Source organism: Tarenaya hassleriana, unplaced genomic scaffold, assembly GCF_000463585.1.
Source record: "Tarenaya hassleriana unplaced genomic scaffold, ASM46358v1 Cleome4, whole genome shotgun sequence".
NCBI classification, from domain to species: domain Eukaryota; kingdom Viridiplantae; phylum Streptophyta; class Magnoliopsida; order Brassicales; family Cleomaceae; genus Tarenaya; species Tarenaya hassleriana.
The window spans coordinates 4,434,355-4,452,973 of NW_010966881.1; the positions used below are offsets into that span (position 1 = coordinate 4,434,355).

Genomic DNA, 18,619 nt, shown 5'->3' on the forward strand with positions numbered 1-18,619 from the left:
AATTCGAAAATATTCAAAGTAAGATATTTGTTGAATATCTTTTTTGGTATTAAATTATTGAGCACTCTTAAGCATGCTAATATATTCTTAAACAACTTTTATATTTAATTTGTACTTGAATTAGAATTTCAGGTGTATAAATATTACATATATACGCCCACATTGTAAGAGATTAATAATCGTAGAAATTAAATGGATTATATTACAATATCGTAGACCATGCAGAACAACTGTGATGTGACAGCTTTTGAATTGTCATATTAAGACACGCAAAGTACCATATATATATATGCATTAATTAATTGTTAAACTAATTGAATTGAAAGGATGAATTCTGTCAAATTTGTGTGTTGTAAATTTTAATTACTGGCCACTTCAAAGCATTTTCTGAAATTAATAATATTTATAACCGGAAATTAATCACATCACATCATATACGGAATTTATAGTGACTCCCCCACATGAGATTACTTTTTTGCCCTCTATATTTCCATTGGCAATCACATTTTCCAAAAATGGATGCAAAATATTGTCTATAACAAAATATTATTATGTAATCGCTCCTCATCGTGATCATGTATATATATAGACACACATATATACTATGCTGTATGTTCGAATATTTATGTTTTGTGTATGATGCTTACATTCCTATATAAGTAATTAAAGAGGATACATACTTTAGGCCCACAAAAATAATCTATAAGAGATTCGTTCTCCAGAGTATCTATGAATTTGGTGTTTCGGGGAAACTGTGGTATTATGAAATTGTAAGTGTGGGACCCATGAAGGGCTAATAGCATCTGGTCTCTTAGCTTCTGATTGGCTGTGAGGGTTTCGTCCAATGAGATTGCGTGAAGTGTCCTCCCTTCTCATAAAAGGCTGTCACCATCAAGGAACTATATATATGTGTATATATATGCCACATGCATGTATGCATATACATGTGTCATGTGCGTGTTCGTGCGTGTAGCGTGTGTGTGGGTGCAAATGAATCGATATATCAATGAGTATTATGGTTGGAGACGTATGCATCATCACCCTTAGATAAAGCTTGGTTCAACATAGACCAATGGATTTCGCACATATTTTATTTTTTTTATTTGCTGTTAGAATCCTTTTGGTTGGATGCGTATGATATCTGTGATTTTATAATTCGGACAATATAATGCACGCATATTTTTTTTTAATGAAAATGTCACATTCTTCCTTGAGGGCGTGTTCAATGAATTTTAAAAATTTATCATTATATAGCACATCAAATGTGATCTCATCAACATCGTTTATATATATATAAGTAGTTGGTGGAGAAATAAAAAATATTTTATCTCGTATTTCACGAGACATCAATCACAAGTTTTAATAATACTATATATATATATAAAACATTATCACGGTGTTGTGAATGACTCGATATAGAAAATTTTGGTTTGATTTCTATCAATATATATAAGAAATCAATACTAATATATATACACATAAATTAATTTAAATATGGAAGATTAGGAAAAAAAAATAGGAGGAGATCATTGGCTGTGGTTTTGGAGGGATTAGGTCGGAGATGGAGAGAGAGACACACGTGGCTGAATGCTGTTTACTGGGAACTTTATCTTTTTCCAATGTGTCTAAAATCCGTTGACCATAATAATTGCGTCTCTTTTTTTTTTTCCTTCCAGGTCTCCTTACAACCTTCCTCACTTGCTCTCCACGTGGCGTAAACCACACGCGCTAATCCATCAAAATCTAAATGGGCCTCAAATATGAAACCCATCTGATTGCCTAACAATAAAGCGCATTAAGGCCCATATTTACTCGGAGAGAAGTTCTTCTTTGGAAAACCAAAGGATTTTGACTGTGATGGATTTTGTATTGACTTTCTGAACCCATTACTGGATTGATCTGGGCCCTTAATGGGCTTACATTATATAAACAGATCGTAAATTAGGCCCATAAATAAGATTCGATTTTTGACCATTTAGAATGGCAAGATTATCAGATTTTCGATACTGATAAATAGGATTCAAATTTTGTGATTTTACAATTAGATATCTGAACAGATGCCAAAGTAATAAAATACGTTTGGAATTTTTTTTTTAAAATTACAAATGTATCTTGAAATGTCTTTAAATTGGGGCATTATCAAAAATACCCTTAAAATGCTATTTCTACAAATGCTATTTCTACTTCAAGACCTACCCTGATCACATGTGACCAATGTGACCGAAATATAGTATGGTCACATTTTGATTTTTATCGATTATAACGTTAAATTTATGGTGATCACACTAATTCATTATGTTTATACCTTGTATATCTTACTAATCATTTGATTAAAACATCATAAATTTAACGTTATGAACAATGAGATCAATATGTGACTACACTATATTTCGATCACATTGGTCACATGATCACAATGGTAGGTGTTGAAGTAGAAGTAGCATTTTAAGGGTATTTTTGATATAATGCCCTTTAAATTTCAAAATAAAAACCGAGAACCCAGTTCAGATATCCAAACAATTTTCCCGATAATGGAAGTTTTTAACGAAACTAAAATTAGAAGTTCGAATTCAGATTAAACACAGACGCCCAAATATTTGTTCGAGTATCTAAGCACCAAACCATTCAGATTTCGAATCCAGATACCCAAAATCTCATTTGTTAAATCTTTTTTCCTTGTAGAATCGTGTCGTTGTTGGCAAAGAGTAAGAAGTCAGGCAGTTCTAGTGTGAATAATGACAACAATCAAAATAATATAAAAATCAAGGGTTATAACTTATATATGAAGGTAAAAATAAAGCTTTTATTCCATTTTTTCCTCCCTAATCTGATAATACAGCTCTCAAATTGCGAATTGGGCAAAAACAAACAGGAATGTTATTATTACCTGACCAAATGGGCTCCTCTTCTATTTGACTTTGACAGGGCATCTGTGCGAACAAACGTTCAAAGCTTTTATTCAGTTCACAACGTCGAGGACCAGCTTCCTGGATTTGAGAACCGACCACTTCAGTCTCCTGTAATACGCAGCTTGGAGCAGAGCAAGCGACAGTAGGAATATCCATTTGAATCCCATCTGCAATTGCCATCAGCCCTAAGTTATCGGAAATATCCCCAGAGGAAAACTCGGCAGTAAAATGGTAAGGAGAGAGCTTTCTTTTTTTTGGGTGTAAACTGTTATACATCAAGGTCTTAAACTTTGGCAATACAGATACAGAGCAAGTAAAAAGTGATAGCAGCATATATATACGTCGATGTGTGTGTGTGTGTGTGTGTGTGTGTGTTGGAATGATATTGAAGACATCAGAAGAAGATGAACCTACCAATTTCCTCTCTTCCATTTCTGGTTCAGCTGCCCATGCCAAGAATGATACAACATCTTTACCCATCTGGTGCCATGAATGTCATAACGAATTACGATAACGACACAGAATTAAACCATTCAAGTGAATCCCGAGATCAGCATTCTTTTCAGTTTTTCTCAGCAAAGGAAAACTAACCTGAGCTTCTGTGGCAGGGGGACCATCTTCGTACTCCACAGCTTCATCGTTGAGCATTTTGGGCATAGCAATTGCTCCCCCAGGGAAATAAGGATTGTAGTGTAAACCATCTCTTATCTAAACGGTTGTCACAGGATTGCTTCAACAATCAATAATAGGAAGTCGAAAGAAGTCCAGCTCAAAAGAGAGATGGAGGAGACATAATTTACCGAAACACCAGCAGGCGGGTCACGGTAACCAGTCAGAAGAGCAAAGACATAATTCTGGCCATTGTGGCGTGCCTGGTAGACAGAACAGTAAAGACGTTTTAGATCATATAGCACAAATTTTTACAGATGCACAGGTTTTCGTGAACAAGTCACACCTTGGTTATAAGACTTAGATCTGGAGGATATGCTCCTCCATTAGCAAACCTTGCAGCTGCTTCGTTCGAGTATGGCTGAGGAAACCAGTCACTGAGCTTACCGGGACGACTAAACATCTCACCCTCATCATTAGGTCCATCTTCAACCTCAATTTCAGCTGCAATTGCTTTTGCTTCTTCCTCTGTGTAGGCAACACCCACCAAATCTCTGTACGAGATCAGAGACATTGAGTGACAAGATGCACAGACTTGCTGGTAAACTTGGTGCCCACGTCGGATCCTGAACATATAACATCAAGCTCTGGAATGTTAAAAGCAGATCTTTACGTGGTTGTATTTTACATCAAGCATAGCATTCAATATATAACAGCATAATATCTATGAAGCTATGATTATAGCTTGATATGCCAAGAATATTAGCATAACTATAGTTGCCAAGCCAAGACTCACGAAGCATGATCATATGAGCTTAGGATGCCATCATGGGGCCAAGGGTAGTTCGGAGACTCCAAACCATGTTCAGCCTCATCAGCGGACGCTACTGTTGAAAAACTCAGTAATCCCGTCACACCAGCACCCATCAGTAACAGAGCTCTAACACCAGCAGACGAAGCATCCTCCTGAGCTTTCTTCGAAGAAAACCATGACAGGACCGGAGCCGCCTACAAGAAACAACGACTCGATACTTCAAAAGAAGAATTCCCCTCCTCAAAAGTTCACCACTGAAGAGCAACCCACTAATCAGAGCTTTACAAGGCTCAAGGCTATATGATATTTCAGTCAGAGTTACATTTTCCGGATCACCAAAAACATCCACGGGGAGGAAACGTCGTCTTTTGCCCGTGAAAGCTGACATGGGAAATGGCATGTGAACCAGTATCCTCTCAAAAGGCTAGTGTAGTGTGGATTTCCCGGAGAACGAGAAACGAAACAAAAGGAAGTGTCAAGGACAAGTTTTTTTGTCATCATAAGCTAACGCGAATCTCCCAAGCACTAAACATCACAAGAAGCTAAGAAAACCCAAAAGAAATTTTGGATTATTTTTATCATGAATAAATCCTGAACTTCTATCACCTCCATAGAAATGAAAATCAAAACAGCCTTGACTTAATTGAAATCTAACAGATAAAATCGGAAGCCGAAAAAACTCACCACTGAAGGGGAGTGAAGTTTCCTCCTCAGAAGCTGCTGGATAATTCCTCCTCCAGCCATTAGATCAAAACTAACACCAATCGACCCGCTGAAAATGACAACAGAAATGAGTTGTAGAAGCATAATCAAGTAGTGAAACGCGGATTCAACACGTCCATACTCATATTCAAGCGTACAAGCCCTAGAATCCGACTCTCATCAGATCCAAAAGAACATACACAATCCGAAGGAAAAAATATCCAAAAGAACGATTTGAGAAAAAAGAAAAAATCCGGAGAAAAACTCACCGGAATATGAATCAACTGGATCAGCGACGGCGACGAACGAGGAGAGAGAGAGAAAGAGAAAACTAGAGGAGATTTTGCAACCAAACAGATACGAGAGAAAAATGGGCAGTTCCACGGTGACGCAGTGGCTGCGATGCGACCCACGACACCCAAACCCATTTGGGCCTACGTGGGCCTTTTTTGGCCCAATATCTTACAATTGAATAAATGATTAAAAAATTAAATCAAAATGTGTCTAGTCAATATCTCTCACATTCAGAAATCCTTATATCTATATGGGCTAAGTTTGGGCCCAATAATAGAAGCCCATCTAATGGTCAAACTTTAGACAACAAATCGCAGACGTGATTAAATTGCCATATCTCTTAATACGTGATTGGGAACTAATCAGACTGTTAAGTGAGCTTTAAAAAAGCCACGTCATGCAAAAAGCTCACGGGCCCCACCATTATATTCGCACGACATAGCCGTGACAAGGTTCTTTTGCCAAAATGATGTCGTTTCATCGCGCCATGCTCTACAGTCTTGACTCTTGATTCACGAGGGAAGAACACAAAAGCTGAGTGGGCTCCGTGTACGATGGGACCCACATCCATCTCCCGCCGAAGAAGAATCGTCGGCTTGCGATCTTTCACTCGGCTGTACATATCAACCTCTTCGAGACCAAAACTTCATTTTCCTCATTTGAGCTTCGCTTCCTCTCTCTCTCTCTCTCTCTCACTTCTGTATCTCATATTGATCGATATTTTGCGTTGCGGATGGGTTCGTGCGCGTCGGTTGATAAGTCTCGGCCTCGTCCAGCGATAAAGCTCATGGCTTTTGGGACAAGAGCAGACAGTTTGGTGATCCCGAAATCGCCCAGGAAAGAGAACTCGGGCCCGGTGGCTACTACGCCGGCGATGGCGGCGGAGGACGGTGACGCAGCGGTCAAATCTCGGTGGTCTTTTTCCTCTGCCGAGAAAAGTTTAGGTATTTGTCTCGGAATCTCTGCGTTTTTTTCAGATGGGTTTTCACTTTTCAGTGTTTTGCCTTTTTCAAGGATTGTTTTTTTTTCCCATAAAGCTGCTTTTTTTTTTTGGTTCTGTCTGTGTTCTAATGAAAATTATTAGTTTATAATGATGTTCCATCTTATTAGAGCGTGAGGACGTTAACGTGAGTCAACAAAGGTTTGGTTTTTCCATCTGAAATCTCTTCATTGTTATCGTCTACAGATTCCGTTTGTTTTTGTTGTTCATTCTTGGCACTTGGGTTTGCCCCAAACATTCTCTGTGTTTCTCAGATTTTCAACAGATCCGACTGGGGATCTGAGGCTCCTCGGAAGATGAATATAAATATGATATTAGATACACATCTCCATGTATAACATATATGTTCATGGATTTCCCAGAATCGCCCAGAAAGGATAACTCGGTCCCGGGCGATACTCCGACGGCGGCGGAAGTTCGTCCGGTCAAATATCGGTGGTCGTTTTCTTCTGCGAAGAAGAGCTTCGGTACTTTTTCGAGGAATCTCTTGTCTTTTCTCAGATGGGTTTTCAGATATTTTGCCGTTTATGGATGGTGGTTGTTCATATAGAGCTGTCGTGTTGTTTTCTTCTTCTTCCTAGTTGGGTACTGACGAAATGATTAGTTTATGATGATGTCCGGTCTGACAGTGGGTGTGGGGTTTCTCAGATTTAAATATACATACGGTCATAATACATACATACATGCCTATACACCTTCATCTCATATATATATACATATATATATATTGTTCATGGTCACAAAACTTTCTTCTTCCTTATTTCCTGGGCAAGTTTGACGAAGATGTTCTTAAAACGTTTTCTCAACTTCTTGTTGTCTCTATTGACCCGGAAATTTCAGGTTCTTTCTTAATTCACAAGTCTCTTTTGTTTGTGATAAAGCCAGTGGCCTTTTTCTCTGCAAAATTGACATATTTTCTCCTTTTTGATTGTCATTCTATGTTTGGGAGTGGTGGGTGGGCACTGTGAACAAGAAGGTAGGAAAAATAAAGGGATTTGGTGTAATTGTGATTCAAATCTGTCCACTAGAACAGTGACCCATATCTCAAAAACAGTGAAAAAACTCTTCTTTACTCTGTTTTGATGATCTTCTTGCTTTTAATTTGATGGGTTTCCAGGAAATTCGGAATCTTTTTTCCCCGGGGAATTCAGTGTGTTTAAGAGCAGCCCCATATGTTCATTGATCTCATTGATTCAGATTCAGAAAAATGAATTTTGGAAAAAGTGTTTGAATAAACAAGATTTGCAAATTGTTAAACTTTTCTCTGAAGTCTGAAAATGTGTTCTGTTTTTATTACTCTGGCAGGAAGTAAAGAGGAAACGTTCTTCGATTCGCAGCCATGGCTAGAATCCGACGACGAGTTCCACAGTGTCAATGGTGGTGAGTCTTTCACTCGCGGATCCGTTACCAAAACTTTTCATTCTCTTTTTACGTTTTGACGTACAATCAAAGATTTAGAGCATTTTCCCTTCTCATCCGATTATTTACTCAGATTTCACACCGTCTCGTGGAAACACTCCTAAAAGCAGCTTTTCGGAGAGACTTCCCCGTATGCACAACCTTTTGTACGAGGAAAGGCCTCCGAATGTATCTCCTGCTCCATTGCTCCGAAGGAAGAAACTAGCCGAGCTTTTCAGAGACAGCATAAGAGAAGAATACGAAGATTCTGCGGAAGATTCGCCCGAAAACCAAAGCGAAGCGAGCAAGAGATCAGATTGTACCGCTCCATATGTTTCCCGAGCAAACTCTGATGTCTGCAGCAATGAACTCAAGGCCATTGAAAATTCTGTATCCGAGAAGGAGAAGAGCCTTAGTTCTGGGTATCGGTGTCTTCCCGGGTTTGGCTCATGCGGAAGTTCTTCGGGGAAGAGGAAGAAGATGAGCCCTGTGGCAGTTGCAGTAAAATGAGAGAGAGAGAGAGATCTGAAAAACTTGACAAAAGTTGGGATCTTGATAATGAAAACGTGAAATCTTGACCAATTGTATATGAGAAATGGAACTCAGACTTAAGAATAGCTATTGCAGAGAGGGGGATGATCCGATCTTTTACAGGTACTTGCAGTGGTGAAACTTCAAAGGATTTGCTAAGAGATGAGAGTAAATTAACCCTTTTGTGATATGTGAGGGTGTGAACTCAGTCACAAGGTTAGATGTTCTTGTACATCAATGGATACAAATTACAACCCATTTTGAAGTCTTGGCTCTTAAGTAACGTTCATGCATTTCGTTTGTGTATGTATATATGTATATATAGACGTAGGCTAACGCAGCGTTGGCAAGGAAGTTAATTGTTAGAACCAAAACAAGAAAAGAGAAAGAAACACAGAAAAGAAGTGAGCGATTCTGGTTTGTTCCGGTTTAGCTAAACGTTCAAGGTGCCGGATCAGTGTCAGTTGGGTTGGGTATGTTCAATAATTGTATTGGTTAGCTTAACCGGTAATCTATTGATCGACCGGTTTAATCATTCATTTTTGGAATCAACCGGTTAATTATGTTTTTTTTTGGGGCCTTCCATCCAGTATTCAAATATTTGGGACTAAGCATTGTGGAGCTGGGGAGCGAAACGGCATGCAAGCTCTGTGGGTGTCAATTTGGGCCCGAGGCCTGAAGTCCGGCCCGGCCCAGTCCGAAAAATAGCGGGTTTTGGACCGAAGTTTCTTGGTCCAAAACAAATCGGGCTTTCGGGCCGGGCTCAAATCGGGCTTCGGGTTCGAATCGGACCGGCCCCAAAGCTCGAAAATTTAAAAAAAAAAAGGAAAAAAAATAACATTTACAAAGAAAATCCGCGGGCCGGCCCGACCCGCCCCGAGCCTGGAGTGCATAGGGCCGGGCTTCGGGCTTAAGTATATAGACCCGAAAAAAATCGGGCCGGCCCGAGCCCGAATCCGAAACTTTCGGGCCGGCCCGATTGACACCCCTTGGGGAACACCATGTGCTCCGGAAACGACGTCGTTAAGTTCACCAAAGTCCTCCTGTGGGACCCACTGATTTAAACCGGGTCACAGGTCAGGCAAAATCAGCAAAGATATTTTAACCGAAGATTCCCTACATGGGTTTATCCACTCCCGCCACTGAGATACGGAGAAATTCTCTGCTGGTGAAGTAGAGGAGCGATGCCGTCGAGCACCTTCTCATTCGGCGCTCGTTATCCAATCATCACCTGCCACGCGTCCTCTCCGGTCGTGCCGGAAGTTGCTCCTCCTCCTCCTCCGCCGCCGAGCTCCTCCGCGTCTATCTCCAACCTCTCGCTATCTTGCGCACTCCAATGCCCTCATTTCCAGTCGTATGAACTATGAATTTTCCCATAGTTCAATTATCGTAACCATGTCTTTGATTTTTTCGATTTAAGCTTGGAATTTCTCCCTGGCGATTTGGCTTTCAGGTGCTCCGGTTGTACGCACGAGTTCAATCTCCACCGTCCAGTGATCGTCGACGAAGCTTCCGATTTCTTCAAGCGTGTCGGCGTCGACGATTTCACTTTCGATAGTTGTAGGCTGGTAATTGTCTCTTCCTGTTGCTCATTTCTCGTACTATTAGTCCAATTTTTGGTGAGACATTCGAATTTCATGCTTCCGGTTGCAGTGGGGATGGAGGTGCCGAGCGAAATTGGCAGTTCGTGGCTCGTCGGGAAATGCGTTGATAGGGCTTTACCAGGAAGGAACTCATACTGTTGTCGATATTCCTCAATGTAAAGGTATAGATTACGCGTTGCTTAGAAGAAGATCCGCAGTGTGAACTTTTTTTTTTTGGTAATATCTTTCCGTGATGGTTATGATTACATATTAAGCTTGTGATTTTGCAGCTCATCATCCTAATATCAATGCTGCAGTCGAGTTACTGAGAGCAGGTAGCGATTCCTTTTCTACTTGAGAATAGTAGTGACGGCTTCTGCTTATTGTTTCCTAATTCAGTGCTGGAAACTGTTCATAGTTTTTTTTTTGGCCGTACTTTGGGTACTTTTTTTTATGTAAGGTATTAAGGAGTTGAATGTCGAGCCATTTGATGAGGATCTTGGCACAGGGGACTTACGATATGTTCAGGTGATTGATATGGATTAGGACGGAGTATATATGGAAATTTGTACTAGAGTTTGTATGCATTGTGTAATTATGGGGTTTGCTGCAGATGGCTGTTACGACGCACAGCACATCACTTCCTGCGCAAGAGAGATACAAAAACGGTCACCGGCTCTCTATTTTTAAGATTTTATTTATCTATCAAGATTAATATTGTTACTGAGATTGCTGAATTTGAATCTTGGTTCCAGGAAAAGTGCAGGTATCCTTAGTTTGGAACTCAAGAAATGAGAAATCCCATAACTCAGATAAACTGCATGCTCTGTCCAATGTGAGATTTCCAGCACCTTTGCATCGTGGTTTCTTGTGTTTGCAATCCTCTTTTCATCTTATTCGTATTGTATTTAGATCACTTAATCACTGTCATTTGCAGTTCTTATGGAGAAGGGGTGGACCAAAGAGCAAGTTTCACTTGATCCACTCTGTCTGGGCTAACTTTCAGACATCAACTAACAATGTGAGTAAAAGAAAACACTTTCGTTATTCTCGGGGGAATGATTAAGGGAAAGTCTATGTTGACTTATAGATTTCGTAATGCCAATGCCTTTGCTTTTCCAACTCGGAGGAATGTCTTTACAAAAAAAAGGGAAAATAAAAAGATGGTGGGAGGAGGAAGATTTTCTGCACAAAAATGTTCCAGATTTCTTATTCTTCCGTTGGTTGACCTATGACTTTATAATTTTGTTTGTGTTAGATAATATTTGGCAATCGGTGGAGGCATCTATTAGGTGAGAGAGATTTCTGGGAACACGTCGGAGGGATTGACATATCCTTGGATCCCTTCAGTTTTGGCCAAGCAAATACACGGGTGAGCATGTAGTTATCGAGCCAGACTTTACAAACCGGAACTAGATCAGTACAGGATTTACTAGTTTAAAGTGAGAGAATCTTTTGTTGCTTCTTATGTGAAGCTTATGATTCCTACAACATCTGGTGCATATTTTCAGGCTTTCAATAGCTTGCTCCGGAAACTGCAAGAGTATGTTGTCCGTGGAGCATCTGTTGGTGATCTATATGCCGGAGCTGGAGTAATTGGATTATCATTAGCTTTCTCTAGGAAATGCAGGCAAGAAGAGATGGTTTACAGTTGTCCTTTGTCTTAGAGTACTATTTGTGTGTTCATATGGATAAAAAGAATGATCGCACGTTTTGATACTTATTTCAGTTCTGTCAAGTGCATTGAGGTTAACAAAGAGGCAAAACAGTCTTTTGAGAAGACGATCCAGCGGTTACCCACCTCACCAGATTGCAGCATCAGCTGGCACCATGCAGATGCTTCAGTTGTCAGTAGCCTGTCTTTAGCAAGATATGTCTCAACTTAGAAATGCTTTCTGAACATTTTAAAGATGTTTCCACTTTGGTTTCACTATTCTGCAGGACCCTGTTTCATGGATTATAGGATCAGATGTACTTGTCGTTGACCCTCCTCGGAGGGGTCTGGATGCATCTCTGATTCATGCCTTGGAGTCTGTGGCCTCACTTGAGAAAAAATTTAAGTCATCACCAGAAAGGTTGTTGAGTCTCATCCAACAAAGCTTTTGAATTAGCCTTCAAATCTAGTAATTGACTTTTCTGCCTCCAAAAGCTAGATCATTGTGTTCAGTTGACATTCTATGATTTCAGTTCAACCTCAAAGCCGAAAGAAGAGAAGAGACCATGGATTTTAAGAGCAAGGGAAGCTTCAGTCCAAGCTGGCAACAAATTGATTGCTGAGGATAGTAAAGTATTGCCTCAAACATTAATATATATAAGCTGTGGTTGGGAAAGCTTTAAGGAGGTACTGAAGGAAGATATTGATATCTTGCTTAGTTATGACCAACAAGTCACAAATACATGACATCACTGTCGTTCAACTTCTGTTTTGATTCTTATGATAGGACTGCAAGGTGTTATTATCTAGCAAAGCATGGGACCTAGAAAAAGCCCACGGTTTCAATTTCTTTCCCGGTACCCAGAGGTATTAGTTCTTTACCGCCTAAATTTTTGTCTTACAGTGCAACTATATCTTTATCGCCTAATTCAGAAATGGGTTCCAGCATTGAAGTTTTGGCCGTGTTCAAGAGGAAGGTTGAGGTCAAGAAAAAGAAGAAATCTGGAAAAAAGAAGTTGCGTGCTTAGAAGTGACAGTGTTATCTTTAACACAAAAAGTTCCTAATGAGGAGTCTGAAAGGCGGAAGGGGGGATCCAAGTAAGGATTCTTTGTGTAAGCATGCAAGCAGAAGAATCGCGTGTCTGTAACTCCTGAACTTCAAAGGTCAGAGAGGGCATCCCAAATATAAAGGGATCATTTTTGTCCTGCACCGCCTCTATTATACAGGGGATATGGTCCTTTTCTTATTATGTGAAACTGATCGTGGAAAAAAAGAAGCTTTACAAGAAGAAAACCAAATCTATCATATATTTATCTTTTAATTACCTGTTGAGTATGAAGAAAGAATGTAAAACTGAGTAGAAATATCTCCAAGAATTGGAAGAATTCGACACTGCAGCAAGCCACTGCAGATCCTTGGTAAATGTAACCATTCAGTGCCCCTTTCCGCCTTTGGATTTCTCCAGGTGAGGAAAAGCTTGTATGCCCTTAGGTCCTGCCTGGTTAAGATCCGACCACCGGAGACATCTGAAAGCGAATAGTGATCACCATATAAGTTAGTCCTGTTAAGTTTGTTTTAGCAGGTACAGAAGTGAAATGAGAGGCATGGACTCACCCCTGCAGCTTGGATCTTGGGAACAACGAGCGACGGAGACCCACTTGCCTGAACAGCACAATAGCCTTGGCCACCGACATGCTCTCCACAACCGTGTACGGGATCATGTTGGTGAGTGGGTGAAGATCAACGTACATCTGCATTTCAGCGCTCATGACCGCCACTTCCTCGAAGTTGTCCTCTCTCTCCGCTAATTCAACCCAGGTAAACTTCTCCCTAACTTCCCAGTCCTCGGTACTCCTTCCCTCCGTTAAGAACCATCTCCTTTTCAGAACTTTAATGAGGTGCGCTCTCAGGATCAGCCAGTGCAGTTCTGTAGCGCCATCAGCTAAACTCACCTGAGGCACGTCTGCATCGTCTAAAACTGGGAACACATTATGTGTGGTGTTCTTGAGCATATCAACTATGTTAGCGACTTTCTCTACGCCGTGAAGGCTTACAACTGGGGGCTTAGAACCCACAAGCTCGCAAACAGTGAGGTTCCTCATCCACTGCTTGGGATCCGCTTCCAAGAAAGGTAAGCCTTTCAGATGCAATATGATTTCGTAAATACTCAGGTTAAAGCTGTCTCCCACAGTCTTAGCAATTAGAAGCACAATCGTAGTAATGGGCAGCAAGCAAAAGAAGGTTGTTTGTGAGCTCCAGGAATATGACACAAGGCGAAACGGTCATTCTCGTTGAAGCAGCCATGAGAGAAGCTGCACCGAGAACAGCGTAACGACCTTGGTCGATGCTTGTGTAGGATCCCATGATGCCACGGCCGTATGCTGAGCCCAGGAGGATGATGGGGAGGAAAAGACCAGACGGGGTAGCAATACCAATCGTGAAAATCCCCAAGATGCGGTAGAGGATGAAAAATATCCAAAGGGATCCCAGGTTGAACTCATTAGGAGTATTCGAAGAGAAGATGTTTCCGACAGCTTCGTCGTTGGTGGTGAGAGGGAGGATCGCTAAATCGTTGTAGTACCCATCAGGGCAGTTGAACTGTTTGAAGTTGCCTGATCTTCCGTTCGTCGGGCAGGTCTCACCTATAGCTGGGTCACAGGCCTTGCATATAAAATAATATTTACAGATTTTTACAAAATTTTGAAAAAGAAACTGAAATCCAAAACAACGGTACCGAAAATATATAAAAAAAAATGAAAATTTTCCAATACTTGAATTTTTTACAAAATATGGCTAATAAATATCAGAATTTTTAATTTGATTTATGAGATCTCAAATGTTAAAATGATTCTCTATCTAATTCTGATGATAAGATATAAATTAAATATTAATTTATAATAAAAAAGCGAGAGGTGGTAAATTAATTAAAGTTGTGTATTAATTTTGGATATTTTAATATTTGAAATATCGATTTAAAGTACATTTAATATTTTAAGTATCAATTAAATCACATTAAAATTTAGATATTTATTCGAGATTTTTTTTTTAAAAAAAAAATCAAAATATCTTTGTCTGACAAAATAAAATAAAAATTATCCCAATTAGGAACCAAGGAACTGACTTTAGATCAACTTTATTCTTTAACTAGACTTGGCCCTCAAATAAAGATAAATGCAAAAAAGGATAAATACGAATAGATATACATCGAGGCCGTATTAATCTGTAGAAAATATTTGGTAATATCTTTAACAGGATTTGGTAATATCCGTAGATTCAAGTGGAAAACATGTTACATGGTTTTTTGGCGATCAAAATAAGAAACACGAAATCTTTCCAAAAAAACAGATATGGCCAATTTTTTTCACTGTAAGTTATATTTTCCCCATAATATTAAACCCTAGTGCACTGATCTAAATCAAATTAAAACTCCCCCAAAGGAAAATATCGGCAGAAGATGGATCTTCCGGAGGAGATGCTCGCTCGAATCCTTGCGAATTCATCCTTCAGAGACATCGTTAGGTTCAAACTGGTTTGCAGAGAATGGAAATCGCTCATTGAATCGGCCCACTTTCGTCGTCTCTTCCATTCCACAAACCATGATTTATCGTCATCTGCTTGGTCGCTAGTTTTCAATGGCGATGGCTCCATGAACGAGGTCGTATCCCACTGCGGACGCGACGGACACTGCCTTTCTCGGTCTCTGGGTTCTTATACTTCTTCCTTTCTGAAGGATCTGATCAGATTCAAGAATCAGGAGGGCGATGAGAAGCTTGAGCTTCAAGCAACAAGACGAAAGATCAAACAAACTAGGGTTGTGGCTTGCACGGACGGCTTGGTCTTGTTGGTTGTGAAGCCCTTGTCTGGATCCGACACGTATTACGTGTCTAACCCTGTTCTACGACAATGGGTCGAGATCCCTCCTCCACAATCAGAGTCTATAGAAGACGAAGATGACTATTTCAAGATCCTGGGACTCGTCACGCATGTGGAGAACGGGGCAGTCTCGGGTTACAAAGTGGTTAGGATGGCAAAATTCTTCGCAGGACCGACGAGTCTTGATTTTCAGATATACTCATCAGAGACGGGCGAATGGACTATCAAGGAAATCCATTGCCCTCGTGCCATTAGGATCATGTTGAACGTCGACCCGATTAATCTCAACGGAAGTCTGCATTGGTTAGAAGTGGGTGTCCTCACTACTGATTTCATCCCTCAGAACTTCATCCCTTTCGATCCTGCCATTCTAACTCACGATTTCTACGCCAATGGATCAGAAGCTGATCAGTTTCGTATCATATCTTTACCCGATAATCAACAAATCTTCCCATGCAACGAAAACTTCTTCACAACCTCGGGTGGATTTCTCATGTATATAAACACGAACAAAAACAGAAACCCTAAAGTTAGGGTTTGGAAGCTGAAGAACAATGGGAGTGATTCAGGGAATGATTGGGAGATGCTGTGGGATATGAACCTGTCATCTATAGGATTCGGTCGCTGGTGGATTCCTAAGGCAATGCACCCTTTCGAGACGGATGTTATCTACGTGTGGAACCCTCATATGGAGCTTTTGGTGTCATTTAACATGAGGACACAAGATATTACGAGTCAACATGCATCAAACGCACCTTTGATATTTAAGTTATTGACGCCCTTCGTACTTCCTCGGTGGCTCGAATCCATTCCTTGTCCGGCCAACCTGACTTTCAATGTATTGCCACATGAACTGGCATGATCTTATTAGTTGTTTTCTTCGTTATCTTATAGAATAATCAGCAGTTAACAATGCTTTTCGGGTTTTCGTCTCTAAATTATATCTTGTGTTATTCATTCATATCTGTGGTCACATGATAACATAAGGCTCTCGTGGACCATGAAATCAAATTCTATGATTGCCAAGGTCAATGAAATTATACTTTTGCATTTTATCTCTCTTTTCATGTTTCACCAAAATTTCGAGAATTTAACACACAATTCAGGGGATTCTAAGGGCTATTATGTTCTTTGAATCTAAGTTGAAAACGCACAAGAACTCAAATGATGAAAGGCTGAGGATGGTGAAAGCCATCATACCTTGTCATAGGTTTTCTCCTAGTGATTTATCTGGTTGTTGTTTCACCCGGCAGGCATTAGCTCCCCCATATATGAGTCGGATTAGTGAAACCAGATGTGCCTGTATTCAACCTGTGAGATCGGTAATGTTACACTATGCTTTTTACGCTGTAATGAAATAACCGTGATAAGTATTTATCTCTGCAAATAATGATAGATGAGTTTTACCGATCATAGGATTCCTCCGGCTTGTCTACAACAAGCAAGCAGCTGCAGATAACCGTGGAGGTTTCTTCTATGTGAAATCAAATAAAGCTTTCCATACTGCTGTCTAAAACAGTGAACGTTAGACTAGAGAGGGAGGTTCTTGTACCCTGCCTGCATCTGAAAAGCAATCTATCTAAGTCACCGGTAAACGTATCTGTATGATGCTAACTTCAATGTATAATTCATGCAAAATTGCTGTCATTATATAGACACAATAAGGTAACCTGAAGCTGCTTCTTGGCTCGTGAGGGCTGGAGAAGTATTACTATTGGCATGTTGCAGAGAACAATGGTATTTGTCCTCCTTGTGGAGATGTCCAAGCAAAATACAAAGGAAGTTTTTCTTTACATCTATTGGAAGACGGAATATAGTAGATGGTGAGGCTCAAATAGCGCGAAAGAAAAACTTTATTGCCCAAAGCAAGTTGTCCACAAAAAGACATTACAAGGTACGAGGAGAGAGGAGATAATCGAAATCTGAATCATGCAACGCCACTTACATTGGAAAATATCAAAACTCGAAAGGGTCAAGATTTAGAATACCGAGAAAATCCTGTTTAGTAAGGTGTATCTCCATCGGGCATGTCCCAGTTATCCTCGTCTTCTGTCTTACTCTTGGGAGCTTCTTCCTTGTTCTGCTGAGAAAATCTCGACTGAGGACGCCTGAAATCAACACGACAAATGAATGATATGTCTCAACAAGGGCCGAAATAACTCAGCTTAAACTCGTGTAAGATCCTTGAAAGCTACGAGACAACATATGTTCCTTGCATCATGAGGGGTAAGCACGCGTTGTGAAAAAATGTTTGAATCAGTAAAGTCCACCACTGGCATCATGCCTTGCATACATATTGAACAAAATGTTACAAAAATGAGAATCCCATCTGCTGAAGAACGAAATGCGCAATTGAACAATGCCCATGAAAGAATATATGTTCTTCTCTAACCCTAATTCTAGTCATGCGAGATGATTCGGGTATCCAATCTTCGCAGAACATTACAGACTGTGAAAACAAGTTTCCCTGCCCTAGGAGCTTCCGATGACCGAACAACCGAACCAACAAACTTTCTCAGCAACCAAACAGAAGATACGCACTAATCAAAATCAAAATTCAGCAAGAAAATAAGACGGACCTTTTCCGATTACGCTTGGCAGCGTCGCGTGTCCTCCGCTTCTTCTCGTCTTGCTTGTTCTCGAAGAATCTCCTACGTTTGCATTCCTGAATAACTCCAGCTCTCATCACCTCCCTCCTGAACCGATTCAGCAGCCTCTCCTCCGGCTCGTTCTCATCGACAAGAACCTGCACGTTGTAGCCCGAGCTGAAGAAAAGCGTGTTCGCGTACGCCAGAGACGGGTATATCACCGAAGCAAGCTCAGATGACATCGAACCGGAAGAATAGGTGGAGGCAGGCTCCTCGGCCGCCATTGATGCGACAGTGAGATAATTTCTCCGTCTATGAGAGACCGCAGGAAAAGGAAGAGGGAGATTCGACGGCAGAGGAGCTTTCGTCTGCAATTTGTATGGGGAAATAAAGGAGATGAAGCTCGAGAGAGAGAGGGTGGACGCCATGACCGTCTGCGACGAAGGAAACGAAAGATTGATTTGTGGATAAGAAAAACAAAAATTCCCCCCCTTCAGCCCTTCACCCTCCAGGGTCAGTGAACAGCTCTGCGGGGGGAAGGATCCGGTTCCGGGTCCGGTTCCGGGTCCGGGATCTGAATTGAAATTTGGGCTCTAGGCCCAGTTGCTTTCTTTATTTGCGATGTGAAACCAGTTTATCTCGAAGCTTATTTCATGATAAAGA

The 18,619-nt window shown here is 40.6% G+C and overlaps 5 protein-coding genes and 1 pseudogene across 5 annotated transcripts; 3 read left to right on the plus strand and 3 right to left on the minus strand.

The window, feature by feature from the left end:
* Positions 1–2,736: 2,736 nt before the first annotated feature.
* On the minus strand, positions 2,737–5,399 carry LOC104823974 (cytochrome c1 1, heme protein, mitochondrial-like). The gene is made up of 8 exons (XM_010555799.1): positions 5,304–5,399; positions 5,017–5,104; positions 4,315–4,526; positions 3,865–4,144; positions 3,710–3,781; positions 3,501–3,617; positions 3,324–3,389; positions 2,737–3,076 (listed from the first exon to the last, which is right to left on the minus strand). Exons 2-8 carry the CDS (start codon positions 5,074–5,076, stop codon positions 2,960–2,962), a joined length of 924 nt encoding a protein of 307 aa, XP_010554101.1. The 5' UTR covers positions 5,077–5,104; positions 5,304–5,399; the 3' UTR covers positions 2,737–2,959.
* A 557-nt stretch (positions 5,400–5,956) lies between these two features.
* Positions 5,957–8,532, plus strand: LOC104823975 (uncharacterized protein At3g27210-like). Its single transcript, XM_010555800.1, has 4 exons — positions 5,957–6,272; positions 6,691–6,795; positions 7,634–7,708; positions 7,821–8,532. The coding sequence occupies exons 1-4, from the start codon at positions 6,062–6,064 to the stop codon at positions 8,234–8,236; spliced, it is 807 nt and encodes a 268-aa protein (XP_010554102.1). The 5' UTR covers positions 5,957–6,061; the 3' UTR covers positions 8,237–8,532.
* Positions 8,533–9,387: 855 nt separating this feature from the next.
* On the plus strand, positions 9,388–12,800 carry LOC104823976 (uncharacterized RNA methyltransferase pc1998). The gene is made up of 15 exons (XM_010555802.2): positions 9,388–9,611; positions 9,711–9,825; positions 9,911–10,022; positions 10,131–10,175; positions 10,301–10,368; positions 10,454–10,508; positions 10,596–10,675; positions 10,778–10,861; positions 11,099–11,212; positions 11,352–11,470; positions 11,570–11,687; positions 11,782–11,915; positions 12,028–12,181; positions 12,282–12,361; positions 12,441–12,800. The coding sequence occupies exons 1-15, from the start codon at positions 9,442–9,444 to the stop codon at positions 12,520–12,522; spliced, it is 1,530 nt and encodes a 509-aa protein (XP_010554104.1). The 5' UTR covers positions 9,388–9,441; the 3' UTR covers positions 12,523–12,800.
* A 111-nt stretch (positions 12,801–12,911) lies between these two features.
* Positions 12,912–14,700, minus strand: LOC109117078 (annotated as a pseudogene).
* A 26-nt stretch (positions 14,701–14,726) lies between these two features.
* LOC104823978 (putative F-box/kelch-repeat protein At1g15680) lies at positions 14,727–16,676 on the plus strand. The gene has a single exon (XM_010555804.1). The coding sequence runs from the start codon at positions 14,950–14,952 to the stop codon at positions 16,228–16,230; it is 1,281 nt and encodes a 426-aa protein (XP_010554106.1). The 5' UTR covers positions 14,727–14,949; the 3' UTR covers positions 16,231–16,676.
* Positions 16,677–17,203: 527 nt separating this feature from the next.
* On the minus strand, positions 17,204–18,441 carry LOC104823979. The gene is made up of 2 exons (XM_010555805.2): positions 17,948–18,441; positions 17,204–17,476 (listed from the first exon to the last, which is right to left on the minus strand). Exons 1-2 carry the CDS (start codon positions 18,382–18,384, stop codon positions 17,371–17,373), a joined length of 543 nt encoding a protein of 180 aa, XP_010554107.1. The 5' UTR covers positions 18,385–18,441; the 3' UTR covers positions 17,204–17,370.
* Positions 18,442–18,619: the final 178 nt, after the last annotated feature.